Source organism: Dermacentor variabilis, chromosome 1, assembly GCF_050947875.1.
Source record: "Dermacentor variabilis isolate Ectoservices chromosome 1, ASM5094787v1, whole genome shotgun sequence".
Taxonomy (NCBI): domain Eukaryota; kingdom Metazoa; phylum Arthropoda; class Arachnida; order Ixodida; family Ixodidae; genus Dermacentor; species Dermacentor variabilis.
Window position 1 is genome coordinate 264,319,799 of NC_134568.1, and position 16,466 is coordinate 264,336,264.

At 47.5% G+C, this 16,466-nt stretch overlaps 2 protein-coding genes across 2 annotated transcripts in view; one reads left to right on the forward strand and one right to left on the reverse strand.

Annotated features, from left to right (window-relative positions):
* The window catches only part of LOC142573496 (uncharacterized), a 27,037-nt gene extending 12,612 nt beyond the window's left edge, over positions 1-14,425 (reverse strand). The window contains exon 1 of the mRNA XM_075683024.1: positions 14,214-14,425. The gene's annotated coding sequence lies outside the window, so the exon portion shown is untranslated. The remainder of the gene's footprint in view (positions 1-14,213) is intronic.
* Positions 2,878-15,824, forward strand: LOC142573480 (uncharacterized). Its single transcript, XM_075683023.1, has 6 exons — positions 2,878-3,134; positions 3,199-3,363; positions 6,672-7,082; positions 12,629-12,856; positions 14,845-14,980; positions 15,440-15,824. The coding sequence occupies exons 1-6, from the start codon at positions 3,107-3,109 to the stop codon at positions 15,648-15,650; spliced, it is 1,179 nt and encodes a 392-aa protein (XP_075539138.1). The 5' UTR covers positions 2,878-3,106; the 3' UTR covers positions 15,651-15,824.
* Positions 15,825-16,466: the final 642 nt, after the last annotated feature.

The following is a 16,466-nucleotide window of genomic DNA, read 5'->3' on the forward strand; positions in this document are numbered from 1 at the left end:
CAACAAACCTCGTCAAATTTGGTGCATTGGTTGCCGAGAAAAACGAATTTTCCTTCTACATGTATTTAGATATGAGCACCCGAGCTAAAGCTGAGCTGCAATGTGAGCCCCCCTCCCCGAACGAAATTTCTGGCTACGCCACTGCTCACTACGGCTACACTACACGGAAGTTCAGTGCTCGATGCACAACATTATTGCCTTTTCGTCAAAATGGAAGCCGCGCGAACAATTTTTTTTTTGTTTTGTTTTGCTGTTTCATTTAGGAACGCCGAACGGTACCGTGCCGAACTCTACAACGAAGCTTCAAAATGCTGGGACACAAAGTGTCTGGCCCCAGGCATCTGGGCCCGTATTCACAAAAATGACTAGCGATGTTTAGCACTACTTGCTAAACTGATTCACGGTGTATTTCTGCCGTCGGCGTCGCTGTGAGTGTCTATATAAAGTCCAAGGACGATTAAATCGACCCCGAGCTCCGTATGCTGTATGTGCGAGTGAAAGCGTGCGAAGGTGAGCCGGCGATCGCGGCACAATCTCGCGCACGCAAGCGAGGGAAGCGCGGTGGAACGACGTCGCCTTCCGTCACGCGCAAGCCTGCAAGGGGGAGGGGAGGGAGGAGGCATGCGTTCTGCTCCGGACGGCCCGGCTGGTCGCGCGTAGAGATGTTCAATTTCATGAAATTTTGATATGCGTGAAAAAGCTGGTTTCTTCCACGTTTTTTTGTTTCAGAAAGATACGGAAAATTGGGGGGAAAAAGACGATTACGCACACAGCTATGAAAAACCCGACACATTATTTCTCTAACACTGAAAAGAATATAATTGTTACATTATTGCATCACAAAAGTCCCAGCAGAGCTTCCGGGTTCAAAATCTAGGCGCTATTACACGTCAAGGCATTGATTTCACATCAGAGCGTCAAGAACGACATTTGTATCAATCTGTGCCCGATTCATTTCCGCTTGACGCGTCAACGCTTCGCTGTGCATGCAGAGGACGAAGCCTTCTGGGCATTGAGGTTCTAGTTCAGTTACACAAGTTTTTGCACGCGATCCCCTGCGAGCCTGTTGCGTAGCTTGGTTTGCACAATTCCAAACTCGGACTAGTTTCTTTCACATGCCGCAGAACAAGGAGGAATCTGCAGCAAGCTACAGGCGAAGAGGCTGCGTATTTACAGTTGCTAGTAAGTACAGCGGGGCGTGGTACTTGCGGAGACGCCGGACATTTGCGCGCATGCGCGAGTAAGAGTGGGTACGAGAGAGGAAATTTGGGGACTTCTGCTCCTTGAATATATGACTCTGCCTAGGCACTACGGAGGAGTTTCTTATCGCGTGTTGTATGCGTTTGTCCCTAGGCGTGCCGGCAGAAGTCGCTGGGCGCGGTAGTGTTGAACTTAGCGTCGCACGTTAGCGGTTGGACGTAATCATATTTATTCAATCGTGTTTCGTACTAATAAAAAAAACGTGTCATTATTTCGATATTGTTGGCGGCGCCTCCAGGACACCAAAGCGGCAACGGGGACACCACAGCTAGAACCCGGACTGGTCCGTGGGTTGGGGCTTGCCGAGGCCTGCGCGTGCCAGCGGTGTATAAGATCGGCTGTCCGCTTTCGCGAACAGCTAATTTTTTATACGAACACTCCCCGGCACGCTTCGGCCTCCGCGGCCCCAACCCACGAGCCGCACTGCTTCCAGCTTTGATCCCCCCGCTACCCCTTGGGTGCCCTGGAGATCCTGCGCCGCCTGCTTCACTATAACTCCAGGTCCTCTCCCGAGGCCTCCGTTTGCCGTTTACACGTGTGCTCCTGGAGCAGTGCTTGTAAAAAATGCAATCTATCGTCGCAACGAAAAAAGTGACCCGCGACTTATACAACACCAGTCAGAACCTTGCCCCTTCAGACACAGCGATCACCAAATGGGGCGTCCGTGCCCACTGTCTCACTGCGCGGGCAGCCAGCGGCGGAGCGTGAACAAACTCGACCGCACTCCGCAATGCCGGCATGTCTAGGGGACAAACGCATACAACAAGCACTAAGAAACCTCCTCCGTAGTGCCTAGGCAGTCACATATTCAAGGAGCAAAGGCCCCCAGATTGTCTCTCTCGCACCCGCTCTTACTCGCGCCTGGGCAGAAACGTCGAGCGCTGCAAGAAACGCCACGCCCCGCTGTAGCTACTAGCAATTGTAAAGATGCGAGAGGGCTCAAGGGTTGGTTGAAGCAAAGTGATTGCCACCACGTGGATAGTTTCAGGTGCTTCGCAGACTCCCAAACTCCTTCTTCTTGACCAAATCTTTAGATATGTCGAAATGTGTCGCATCGCAAGAGAATTCTGTGGGAAAGCTTTTCCTTTCTTTTTTTTCAATTTTATCTTGGTTGAAAAAAAACGTTTTTTTTTTTACGAAAGTTTCAGTGTTCAGAGCGGCAGCACGAAGGTCAATTCGCTCGCTGCTGCTGCCGCGTTTCCTAACTGCAGCGTTTGGATAGCGAGTTTCCGCGGTCATCGAGTGATATGTGTTTGTTTTCTTGTGCGCTTGTGACATCATGCTTGTTAATTTAGTTAGTAAGTCTATGTTTACAAGTTTACACGGCCGATAAAGCTACTATCTTAATCCGTATAGCTGTCCACTAATTTGTTATCGCAATCGATGCTTCGCCTTTCGGACGAAACTGCGACTTTTTTTTTACCGCAGCTACTGCGAAACAATAGGCGCTTCGACGTGGAGAGATGCGACCAAGTCGGGCGGAGCCCGAGGATATTTCTCACCTACCATACTTTCGTTCAGTTGGTGCTTCAGATCGTCGGGACCAGTTGGGACTCTCCCTGTGATGTAGCGCTGTTTGCAAACGGATGAATTTGGCTAATTTCTCGCTGTGCCTGCGTGTCATTTTGGACATGAAAGAGGAAGGAAAATACGGGCGCGTGCTCCGTCGCATTTCCTCGCGAGCGGGAACTGGGGACGAAGACGAGGACGCACGCTGTCCGCCAGCATGCGCAGGTTTGACCTCAGTGGCGTCTAGAGAACAGGACCGGCGGCGACGCGCAGCTCTGGCAAGCCTGGCTGGCAGACCTAATGACGGTGTGCCTCGCAGTGGAAGAGAAGCGACGCGATGACCGCAACTACGTCCATCGTGAACGGTGAGCTGAGGGCGGCTCGAGCCGGTCGGGCGCACGCTGAAAGCGCTTCCTGTGTTCGTTGCAGCTGCCCTGCTCGCCGCCGTCATTCTGCTGCCTGTGCTCGGCCAGACGGCTCGCCAGGGGAGGCCCGTCGATGAATACTACGATGAAGAGACTTACTACGATGAAAAGGCCGCCGACGGTGCCGCAGATTTCGGAGCGGACCTCACATATGCGCAGTACGACCAGGGTGAGCGAGCGTATAGGCCTAGCTCTCGCTCCGAGCGTTCTGGCATCAGGCACACCGCGCTGCGGGCGAGCAAAAGTCTCGCGATGGGCCCGCTATTCACGCTGGAGCCCTGACCAAACCACCGAACGACACATATGGAACGTACGAGTGCGTGTTCCGATAAGATAAATATATATTTAAATGATGTCGCGCGCCCCATCCGGAGAACAGTGAAGAGGTACTTGTTCGGTGATTTGCATTTTACCATTCGGAATCAACCATGTGAGCTACGACAGAGGGGCTATTCCTATTAACTTCTCGAATGTTGTCAACAGTATCCTCATGGCAACATTCGATAAGTTAATCATGTTTTCGCCCTATTAGTGACATTGTGACACCTCACCGTGCAGTCTCATGGCCACCTTCGAGAAGTTAATTACGTTTTCGCCTTATTAGTGACATTGTGACACTTCACCATGCACAGTTTCATGGCGACATTCGAGAAGTTAGACATTTTCGCCTTATTAGTGACATTGTGACACTTCACCGTGCAGTGTCTTATGGCTACATTCGATAAGTTAATGCGTTTTCGCCTTATTAGTGACATTGTGACACTTCACCATGCACAGTTTCATGGCGACATTCGATAAGTTAATGCGTTTTCGCCTTATTAGTGACATTGTGACACTTCACCGTGCAGTGTCTTATGGCTACATTCGAGAAGTTCATGGCGTGTTCGCTTTATTAGTGACATGTGACACTTCACCGTGCACTGTCCCATGACGACATTCGAGAAGTTAATGACGTTGCCGACTTATTAGTGACATTGTGACAATTTGCCGTGCACTGTCTCATGACGACATTCGAGAAGTTAATGATGTTTTCGCCTTATTCGTGACATTGTGACACTTCACCGTGCCCTGTCTTATGGCTACATTCGAGAAGTTCATGGCGTTTTCGCTTTGTTAGTGACATTGTGACACTTAACCGTGCACTGTCTCATGGCGACATTCGATAAGTTAATGCGCTTTCACCTTATCAGTGACATGTTGCAATTAGCCGTGCACTGTCTCATGACGACATTCGAGAAGTTTAATGACGTTGCCGGCTTATTAGTGACATTGTGGCACTTCGCTGTGCACTGTCTCATGACGACATTCGAGAAGTTAACGTCGTTGCCGACTTATTAGTGACATTGTGACACTTCATATGCCCTGTCCCATGACGACATTCCAGAAATTAATGACGTTTTTGACTTATTAGTGACATTGTGACACTTCAGCGTGCATTATCTCATGGCGACATTCGAGAAGTTAATGACGTTTTCGCCTTATTAGTAACATTGTGACATTTCACCGTGCACTGTCAGCCTGACCAAGTGCCGGTGATTCTGACTTTTTTTTATAACTCGCATGTATAGTCATTGGATCCAATTCAATGTGCGTTTACCCGTGTCATCACAGTATTGTGTTTATTCGTAATATTATGCGTCAACATAATCCTGCATGCAACTGCGTCTCTCATTAAGCAATTGCAATTATTTTTTGTACTTTAAACGTTTTCTTTTAAAGCCCTACAAAATTCGTCATCACAGGTGAACCACGTTAATACAGATGAATTTTCTGCTTAGGCGGATATCATTTGCAAGAAAAGCTGAAGCAATTCATTCAACAATTAAACTAATTACATCAATTGCTTTCTTAATTGCAAACTTTATGGCAGATGTTTATATTGGAAAGTTGAAGGGAGTTGTCATGAAAGTGTAGTTGCACGTTTCAATATTTGAGAATAGTCGCGAGGGCCGAAACAACTGGTATCAAATTATTCGATCAATTTACGCGATTACACACGCGGCACCGCGAAGCGCTGTTCTGCGTCCCACCGCTTTGTGGCGTACAAGTATGGCGTAAAATGGAACTGCCCGTCGCTCCATCCCCTCTTTCTACGAGCTGATTCAGATTGGCGTTCTGCACAACTTCCGTTTGGTCGCATACCACTTTATCAAGAGGAATGGCGAGGCATTATTTTACACTGCCTTACTACCTCACGCGAGGAATGCCACGTGCGTAATCACGCCAATTGAACGAATAATTTGAGACAGGTTATTCCGGTCTACATGGTCATTTTGAAATGTAGAAGCATGGAACTCGACTTTTATGACAATTCCCTTCAATTTTGCAACATGCTGTATAAAATATGTAATAAAGAAATCAATTCATGTAATGAACTTAATTAGTAAATGAGGTTTGGTTTTTCTTCTTTATGATGTCCGGCTGGGCAGATGATTCATTTGTAGTGACGTGATTCGAGTAAATTTTGATGGATCTTTATTAAGTGTTCGAAATCAAGAAGAAAAACTATGTGTACGCTTTTTTAGCGGGAATCACGTATACAGAGACAGATCGCGCTTTGCGTGCCACTGAAAAGGTGTCCACGGGAACCCCGGTACGAGTATAACACAACTTTTAATTGTTGTATGGACTGCCGCATCAATGAACCCTCACTTGATGCTATAGGTTATAGAGCTTTACTAACGGAGCCCTGTCAGGTGCGTTAACTTCCATTCCATTCCTGGCTCGTGCTGTCATGCGCAGGTGTTTATACGGGCTCTTTTAAATCTTCGACCTCGATTATGTGAAAAGGCGCATTACGCGTAAAAATGCCCGAGTTTAAAGTAACTTTTGGGGGGAGCACCTTAATAGTGGTACTCGCCAGCGCGCTTCCCACATGTCGTCTGGGTTGTTATGCTATATCCGCTCCGGTGGCGCAGAAACTGTGGCGTTCTGCCACTGCGCACAAGATTGCAAACTCTGTGCCAGGCAACGGTTGTCGCGCAACTGTATGCATTCAGAATTTGAATCCTTCCCACACGGCATTTTCACAACCAAAGTGTGACTCTTTGCCGTAAAAATTCATTGCACGTTAGTCTGCAACTCCTGTGCTTAATTCATCAAACGAGAAAGCCTAGTCCCTTGAGTCAGTATGGCGGTTGAAAAGCGAGCCAGGCAAGTGAGACTTGCGAGCAAGGCTTCATCTCGGCTGCCACGCTTTCTTTTCGCACTAGAACACAATACCAAAGCTTTCCAAGTGAAGAGGACACTCTTCAGTACACGTCGCCTCAAGATGTCGAGAGATGCGGCTTTCGCTCCGCCGCTGAGGCCTGTTTACTCCGCGATCGTTGTCTTATGTGCAGTCATGGGGGCGGTAATGCAGTTGCTACACTCAAGCTTCACCAAAGCATTTCAAAAAATACTTTCGCAGACGTAAGCGCGCTATAGTAATATTACTCGTGTACAAACATGTTACAAGTCCACAACTGGTTTATGCAGTGACTGTTAAGGCGAGTCCGAAAAGCAGTAGCTCATCCCCGTCTGAGACCATAATCCCGGCCAAGGCTGCGGTAAAGATGCCCGCCAAGGTTCCCGCAAAGGTTCCGGCCAAGATTCCGGCCAAGGTCCCGGCCAAGGTCCCGTCAAAGATTTTACTCAATGCCCCAACCAAAGTACCCGACAAAGTAGCCGCCAAAGTCCCGGCCGATGTTCCCGTCAAAGTTCCGGCCAAAGTTCGGGCCAAAGTCCCGGCTGACGTCCTGGTCAATGCCCCAGCCACCATGCCGTCTACCTCTTCACCCAGCAGCAGCATAAGCAAGCCCAGCACACGGAGCGTTCATGCCGCCATGCAGCAGCTCCTCACCACGTCTGGCACAACGACATCGCCCCCCGAGACGAGGGCGAATCGGAGTAGGTGCCATTAACATTACTTGAATCAAATGGGTGTCATGACCCAGTGCTTAAGCAGCTGTGACGTTCATTGCGTTAAAAGTCTAGAGACATCAAAATTTAACTTGACAATTTTTTTTAAGAGAAGCTTTCTTTGCCACTCCATTCGACTTTTACACTGCTGCTGCTGTCTGGCACACCGTCTCGGTGGGTGGCTCTGAGCCTGCGTATACATGGCAGGATCGCGGCAGAGAGGAAAGGCGGCCTTTCCACCGTGCCGCCACAATGCCCTCTAGAGCTCCCTGGGCGTCACCAAAATAGCCTTTTGGCAGCTGCAATTTTCCGTTATCCCTCCCAAATGCATTGCAGAAACTGCAGCGCTTACCTTTGTACTAACGCGGAACAGTCCAGAGGGGAGGTAGATAGAACGGTAGAGAGGAGATACGAAGAGGAGGCAAAGACTGAAAGAACCGACCACATGGAACCGACGCAGTCGTGAAACGAGTGAATAACATTCTTGCCACTCTTCGCGTGCCGCTTGCATATATGGGGGGGGGGGGGGGGGAGGCGACGTAAGAAGGCAACAATATGCTACTACTAGACATGACAGCGGTTGCGGACAAACTAGATAGCTATAAATTCAAGGTACAGGACGGTACGTTCCTTCTATTTCTGAAAAGTAAACACCGGGCAAATTTGTCAAGCAGGAAACTGATGCAGGGCGTGCAGAGGCAAAACCTGAAAAAGCACCGCAGCGTCTAGACGACAATATACGTACGGAAGCGGCTGCCCATCAAATCAACACTTAGGTACCCGCCGCAGTAGCTTTATGACCGCCCGCCGTGGTTGCTTAGTGGCTATGGTGTTGGCTATGGCTGCTAAGCACGAGGCTGTGGGATCGAATGCCGGCCACGGCAGCCGCATTTCGATGGGGGCGAAATGCGAAAACACCCGTGTACTTAGATTTACGTGCACGTTAAAGAACCCCAGGTGGTCCAAATTTCCGGAGTCCTCCACTACGGCGTGCCTCATAATCAGAAAGTGGTTTTGGCACGTAAAACCCCATAATTTAATTTAATTATTTAGCTTTATGGCTATGGTGTTGCTCGAGGTCGCGGGTACGATCCCGACCGTGGCAGCCGCGTTTCGATGGAGATGAAATGCAGAAACCTCGTGTACTGCGATTTAACTGTACGTTAAGGAATCCCAGGTGGTTAAATTTAATCCAGAGTCCCCCACTACCGCGTGTTTCTTAATCTGATCCTGAATTCTGGCTGCGTGTTTTGTCCTCGCCACAAGCCACAATTCGGGCGTCAGACTGATGTTGGTTTGCTCAACACTTGTAGACGCCGAAACAGCGCTGTAAGCGAAGCTTGTTATTCGGCTAAATATCGAGGGTTTCCAATTCTTGTCGGTCCTGCATTGTGATTTGCGCTCGTTGATTAAATGCTTAATATACATGTAAAAATGAAGGATACGCGATTCGAATAGTGATGCAGCTGCTCTTTTGACGATGAATTAAGGAAGGCTGCCTAAAACAAGCCACAAACGTTGTTTCTTTTTTTTTCACTCGTTTAGTTGACAAACATTTATAATGATCACGACCGCATGTTCAGCACGACGCAAGGCGTAGAAGAGGTGACAGTCCGACAGCAATATGTATCATGTCCAAAATTCGATGAAACAATAATGTCTTTGTGCTACACCCAGTGAAACTACAGAGCAATTGAGTGGATTTTAACTGTATTCACGGGTGCAAAATGGTTGCCCACGAATCGCGCTAAAAATATTCATAGTTCAACAAATGAAAAGAGGACAAATGATTATAAAAACGTTCGCCAGCGCCAGCTGCTTGGGCAAACTTGTAAGACCTTGTATATACTATCGCGCAGTCGTGCTTACACACCATAAAACCACGCAACTGTGCAGCCGCCGACAGCTTTCAGTCAGGGAACGATACCGCGCAGGGCCCGTATTCACGAATATTTTCATATAAGTTCTCTTGCCGTTGGCCAGCCACCTCCCCTAATTCAGCATCAGTATTGGCTGAGATTTGCTTTTACGAATAGCTCGAGCGGAACAGAAAATTACAGCCGCTACTGATGGTGGACATATCATTAGCGAAGGCGGCCGGCCAATGGCAAAGAGAACTTACGTACGAACGAAAAAGTTGCTGAATATGGGCCCGTTACTTTATGAGGCGATCACGCCTATCAAAAAGATGGGAGCCATGAGACAATTTAAGAGCTTAGCACGAAAGAAAAAGAATCTTGAAAAAGAATGAAAGGTTATTGAGGTGATAGCACAATAAGTTAAAAATATACCGATACAACTCGGACGACCGAGACATCTACGCGAGCCACAGCAGCAATACTTACTGACGCACACACGCACACATTGCAACTCATTACGGTGAGCGTTGTAACCAACGGAACTCGTCGATAGGTGACAAAACGTTTACCTACAGTGGACCAGAGGGGAGCGCATCGGAACCCTGAATCGCGAACCACATTCACTTAGCATTATTGGCAGTCGATATGGGCGAGACGCGGTTGAACATGGCGGGAAGGAGGCCAGTGAGGGCTATGCCAAAAGTCTGTTGGGAATCGGTTCGAACTACCTTTCCGCTACACTGGAAAAGATGTCGATCACGTGCTCAAAACATCACCGTAGATACCCTGGTTACTAGAAATACGGCGCTACGGCAGTTATGAGGTCACAGGAGCCAAAATAAAATAAAATTGGAAAGCTCCGCCAACGCATAATCGTTATGCAATCTTCTTTTTTTTTAATATATAGCGTGTCCCAGCTAACGTTAGCCAAACTGTTCAAGGAAAAAAAACAATATTAGAAAGGCACGGTGCAAGATACAATTGCAGGAACGGTGTTCGACTGTGAGAAGTCAGGCGACCGAGCACCTATAGGTCTTGCATTATGCAAAAAGGTGAGGCGTGCACAGACAGGGCACAAGAGAAGTGGACAACACGAACGTCACCTTTTTGCATAATGAATCCTTAGCAACTCGTCTCACCTTTCTGCATAATGAATTCTTACCAACTCGCCTCACTTTTTTGCATAATGAATCCTTACCAACTATCTCAGCTTTCTGTCATTCTAGAGTCTTGTATCTCGCACCATGCATTTTTAATCTTTCTTTCTTTCTTTCTTTCTTTCTTTCTTTCTTTCTTTCTTTCTTTCTTTCTTTCTTTCGTTCTCTTTTGAACAGCTTGGCTAATATTAGCTGGGATGTAAGGAAGAGGATACTCAAAAGAGAACGCTATAGGGCACGGCGTACGCAATCCCCTTCTTGCCTCAATTTTCTGGCTGTGCCGAGGCCCCTTTAGTGCGCTCAAGCCGCTTGCGCCCCCTATTTCTAAATACCTCTAAAGATTTAAGTTATGAAGCATGCGTGTGGAAAATTTAAATATCTTCGCTTCACCAGCTCCGTGCAGTGTGGCGAAAATTACGGAATACGAACCAGCTACGTTTCTCAGAGGAGCTCACATTAAGTAGATACTCCGTGACCATTCCATTCAACAAGCAATAATCGGTGTGGCGGGTATTTCAGAACCGTACCATACGTGTAGTTAGCTTAAGGGCGCAGAAAAAAAGACCGAAGCATCATTTTTTCTTCAATTCCCATCAGTCGTACTAAAGAGTGGCTCCATTTGAGATGTCTAGTGCGTCTGCAGTTCGGAGAAAGCGTCGTGAGTTAGTGGAGAGCGGCAGCTATCATGAGGTTGGATAACCCTGCGCATACTTATAACTTCAAATAAGTCGTTTCAAATAAGCACAGTTATGTACGGTTGGTGCACGTGTTCAAGAGAACAGGATTTTGAATAATAGCAGCCGATAACGATAAAAACGAGCCTAACTCAAAGCGAAACGTTCAATATCGCTTTCTGTACTTCGCTAAGTATGGACAGCTGGGCTAGTTGGTTGTGATTAGCATTATGAAACATCGTTCCAGTGCACAATTGAACACGGACGAGAAGAGAAAGACAACACGAACACACGAACGCCGGACTTCAACTGAATTTTGTTCTTGGAAAACAGGGCTTTATGTACACAGGGGGAGGGAGGGGGGCTGCTAGTGCGCAGGACCACCCAAAAATATTTCTTTGGTCTAGGCAACAGTCATCAGAAGTGTCAAACCGAAATAAGAAAGAAATAAAAGCAAAAAGTGAAAGAAAAGGTGAAAAAACCTTTCCCTCTCTTTTATACATCACTCATACAATCTTGCTCATCTCCCGCCCTACCTAGCTGATTCGACACACTCGTTTGCCCTGAGATAACCAAGTTCTTTTTTCGCGAGTACAACAGATACTGACACAGTAATCGTTTTCATTGGAGATACAAAATGCTTCAAAAATTTCCCGGTCTTTCTGATTGCTTTTTCTGATTGGGAAATGCTATATCGGCCAAACCGGGCGCTGCCTGAATGAACGCTTGCTAGAGCATCGCAGGAATGCTACTTCACTAAGTGGCGCTAGTCATTTAGCCAACCATATTCGCCGTTGCTCTCACAAGCCAACATGCAAGGCGTTTTTCGAACGAGCACGTGTGTTGCGCAAATATAGCAATCAGAAAAACCGGGAAATTTTTGAAGTATTTTGTACCTCCAATGAAAACGATTACTGTGTCAGTGCTCCATCTGTTGTACTCGCGAAAAAAGAACTTGATTATCTCAGGGCAAACGAGCGTGTCGAATCAGCTAGGTAGGGCGGGAGATGAGCAAGATTGTACTGAGTGATGTAAAAAAGAGAGGGAAAGGTTTTTTCAACTTTTTTTACTTTTTGCTTTTATTTCTTTCTTCTTTCGGTTTGACACTTCTGATGACTGTTGCCTAGACCAAGGAAATATTTTTGGGTGGTCCTGCGCACTAGCAGCCCCCCACTCCCTCCCCCTCTGTACATAAAGCCCTGTTTTCCATGAATAAAATTCAGTTGAAGTCCGGCGTTCGTCTTGTCCTTCTCTTCTCGTCCGTGTTTAATTGTGCGCTGGAACGACGTTTCATAACGCTTTCTGTACCGCAGTACAAAAATACACTACACGACATAAGTAAAAAAACTCTGACCGTTTTTATACCTAGCATCGATAAAGGCCCAACAAGTAATAAAGATTATTATTATTATTATTATTATTATTATTATTATTATTATTATTATTATTATTATTATTATTATTATTATTATTATTATTATTATTATTATTATTATTATACAGCTCACAATGGTACTTTGGTAGGACCTATAGGTCTGCTTAGCCAGATTAACTTAATCTGCCAGATATTTTACCGCAAGAAGTGCAATCCTCAGAACAAGTAATCGTTCACATCCTGGCATTGTTGTCCCTGCGCTTGAGTCTGCGAGAAATAGTCCCCAATTCGCCACTTAAAGATCGGCTCTTAAAATCTTACATATTCGGTGATATTGCTAGCACACAATATCATTTTAGTGCGGAGAGCTATAATCCCGAAGCGTTTGAATGTGGGCAACAGGCTAGCGGCGGGACAACAGTTAAGACACAAGCACGGTGCTGAGCAGGCCACGTCTCCTTCTTGGTAGGTGAGCCGCCTGAAGTCCACGTCTTGGACGCGTGCCGTGTGCTGCGCTCCGAGGAGTGGCTGCAGCTCAGCCTCCACACGGAGTGCGTCAAGCTGGTCAGGTACCGGCGTCGGTGGCGGGGCCAGCAGCTGTTACTTCGGCGCTTCCGCGTCGCTTCACGGACAACGGAGCTCCTTTGGGGCCGCCTGCTGCCTCTGATGCCCGAAGAGGACCGCCAGGACTTTCAAGGTCAGCATGCGAGTGGCAGTGCTCAGCGCCGCCTTTGTGTCCTCTGCTGTCCCGTCCTAGCGCTGTTTCCACATTGCAGCCTAGCGTTCTGTCAAACGGCCACGGAGGATGCAGTTCTGCATGTCATTTATCCCCGCCTCCCTTGAAGACAAGGCTAGTGTCATAAAGTGCACATGATATTTTTTAATGCGATGCTTTTTTTTAATATACATAGCTTGCATGACCGACACGCTATTAAAAATATTTCTTCAACATTCTTTCATTAGTTCTACCTGCATGACTGCCCATCGCCCAGGCCTTTCCCTTCGCTTGTTTCGCTATGCTTATTTCGTTGATTCTATAGATAATTTCACATACATAGCTTATCTGCCTTATACGTATTCGCTGGCTATACTGAGATTTTGCTACTAATGGCTGCGATGCTGAAGATAACTCGAACAGTAGCAGAGTGTATGCTGCCTTCATGCAATGTTGCTGAATTTAACATGCAGGGTGCCCCGCTAACTTCAGCCAAGGTTTAGAAACGGCCGGTGTATAGAATGACGCGACTAAAAGCATGTCGTTGTCCACTATATGGAGCAAAGCACTTTTTCTGTATTCTAACTGCAGATTTATTGAAGATTATTTATTCATTAAATTCTCGAATCCTCAATTTAATTAAAAACGCACTTTGTCCCCTAGCGAGACAGTAATGGCATACGGCAGATAAAGCGCTAGACTCAGTTTCACAAAGCTTAATCTCTTCACCACTAATTCGGTTCACGATTAGCCCAAAATGGACGTCGCCATGGCTCTAGTTTCGGCTATTATCAGGTTCATTCCCTCAAGGCGTCATGAGCTACATCAATTATTAATAAACACATATGTTCTTTCACACCAAGGCACTGGCGTGTATTCTCGCTTTGCTGGAAAATGCAGTCAACTTGAGGTGATCTCGGACGAGGATAAACGCAAGAGCAAGCTGACGATCCAGAGATTTGAAACACGGCTGTACTCTCATCTTTTTGCACCAAAAGCGACAGATCCAAACACAATTAAGAAACCCGCTAGAAATGCTGTAACAACATGTAACAGTATATGTAACAGCAAGATACTCTAGTTGCAACGTTTGGTCGCGACATCGCATTTTTTTTTTCGCAGAATTTCAGCACACTGCATGAAACGCTCTTCTTGAAACCCGAGAAACACGTTTGAATCTATTGTTGAAAGTGAAGCGCTGTGTCTGTGTATCTGTTTCTTTCTACGTCCTCGATCAGTCGCGGTTATACACTCTAACATATATTCTAACCAACTAGCCCGCCAACGTGTTTTAAATATCACGCAATATAAACGGCGATATAACGAGTACAATGCTTACGTTTCTTAGGTCCCCTCAACTCATCAGTTCATCAGTGCATCTGCAGGGAGGCCATGGCGTTGCGCTGCTGAGTCCGAGGTCGCAGGTTCAATTGCCGACCGCGACGGCCGCATTTCGATGCGGACGAAATGCGAAAAACGCTTCTTTGCTTAGGTTTAGGTGCGCATTAAAGAACTCCAGATAATCAAAATTAATCCGCAGCGCTCCACTACGGCTACACCCATAGCCCTAGTGTTGCTTTGTGACGCCCCATGAATTGACCTGTCATTCTCTTCTTTGCTTGGTGCGATTAGTTGATGGCCATGAACAAACCTCCCTATGAACTGGCATTTATGAGTCGTTAGGCTGGCTGCAACGTCATCACTGATGTAAAACACGGCGAAAAAAGAGCGGGTTCCTCGAAAACCATAGGAGAAAGGGAGTGATCTTTTACGTGACATTAGGGGATCCCTGCTGCATGCGGTGGAATAATATTTGGCTCGCATGTTCACAGCAGCGTTGTCTACAGATTGGGAACGTTTTGTTACTGTGCTGAAAACGCTTTTTCAGTGTCCCGCATATGTTCCCGCAAAGAGAAAAGCCAAAGCGATACCCACTGTGCTCTCTCTCGTCTCCTCTAATTGATCCGCAGGATGCAATATGTCTTACGTCAGCAAGACAGCCAAGTTTTGTGATCGCAACTTGGACAACGCAAGGGAGGCGGCCCGGATTGTGAACGACGACGAGTACCCCGAGAGCCCGGGTCGCGGATGGCAGATGGTTTGCAGGTACGCTGCACGACCACGTTGCGACTCCCGCGTCTCTTAGCGAAGACACGCAAAAGGACAAATGGTATTTGTCATACCGTAGGGCGCCTACAAACTAGTCCATCAACAACAAAACCATTTGCCCCTGCAAACATATATATACATGAATATAAGATGTCTATTCAACCCCTGTCTCGAGAAAACTCAGATCTCAATTCGCGAGCAAGGCCTCATCGTTGCAACTTTCACTGTGTCACGGATATCTGCCACAGCGGCACTGATCGGTGCTGCTTCATGGCGCTTCCTACCAAATGCACGGAGCGTGTAGGCACATCCTACGAAAAATCATAACGAAAGCACGGTGACATGCAGCGCGTCGCCCATGCAGGAAAGGGAGCTTTTCTTTTCGTGGGCTGAATGAAAGATTGCGCGTGAACCCTGTGGCAATGAGTGTCATGAGGCATTCTTTGTTTTTCGCAGACTGGTGAAGGAGTACAGATACTGCATGAGCGAGCTGCTGGCCGGTTGCCACAGCATCGGTGAAGAGATGAGCCGCGAGGTCATGGTGAACGTGCGCGCCGAAGGGCTCAACTTCTGCTTCTCTGGCGGCGCTCGCTGTGCAGCCACTGCATCGTGGGCTGTCGCGCTCGCACCCGTGGCGCTCTGGAACCGCGCAGCGCAGCGGCCGTGATTACCACGAGGACTTGACGTGCCGGTCCACAAAGTTCCCGCAAGGAAGCGCGAGCGCTGTCTAGGGTGCGATCAACGGCTCCCTTCTACGCTTTGCTGAAAGAAAGCATGCAAACAAAAAAACAATATGCAGAGCAAGACCTGCGTTCCGAGTCCCGTGTTTTTATCTTGTGTACCTGCTTAAATTACAAAACTAAAAAAAATGTTTTCGATGTTTCGATCGGAGACAGGCCTTTGTCGATAAAGAACGATTTCACAGACCCATGAGAGCTTATGCCCTTTGGGTATGCTTTGTTGCAACGAGCAGCATAAACAATTCTAATGAACAAATCACGAGAGGTACGTGGATGTAGTCTCAAACGCCACAGCTTCAACGAACGCTCCAAATATGCATATTTAAAAAAATCGACGATTACGATACCCCCTAATGCGAAATTTGACAGCATGCTGCTCTATATTACGATTATATAGGTGCACGGTTTATATTAGGAAGCGAACGGTGCGAGTAGCGCACTCTATTTCCATACAGACGACGCGCGCTACTCTGGCGCCATATCGTAGCCATCGTCGCCGCACAGCCCGTCTTGCACGGCACTACGCTATTTTTACGCTTTCGTTCCACCAACGACAAGAGCGGCCGGCCCTTCGTCGCGGGGAAATCGTGCCACCAGTGTCAGCGGCGACAACATCCGAGGGAGTGTCACATCGAACCTCGAGCCGCCCGACATCGCCCCTTACTGGAGCAGTGACCCCCGCCACACACGCTGGTACCGCGGACTGACCTCAGCAGCTGACGCCGCGGACGAGCGTAGCCCTC

Excerpts from the sequence above, each read along its gene's own strand:
- LOC142573480 (XM_075683023.1), top strand. The coding sequence starts at position 3,107 with ATGACCGCAACTACGTCCATCGTGAACG. Across the intron at positions 3,135-3,198 it reads AACTACGTCCATCGTGAACG|CTGCCCTGCTCGCCGCCGTC; the intron begins GTGAGCTGAGGG and ends TGTTCGTTGCAG. Across the intron at positions 3,364-6,671 it reads ATATGCGCAGTACGACCAGG|TGACTGTTAAGGCGAGTCCG; the intron begins GTGAGCGAGCGT and ends TGGTTTATGCAG.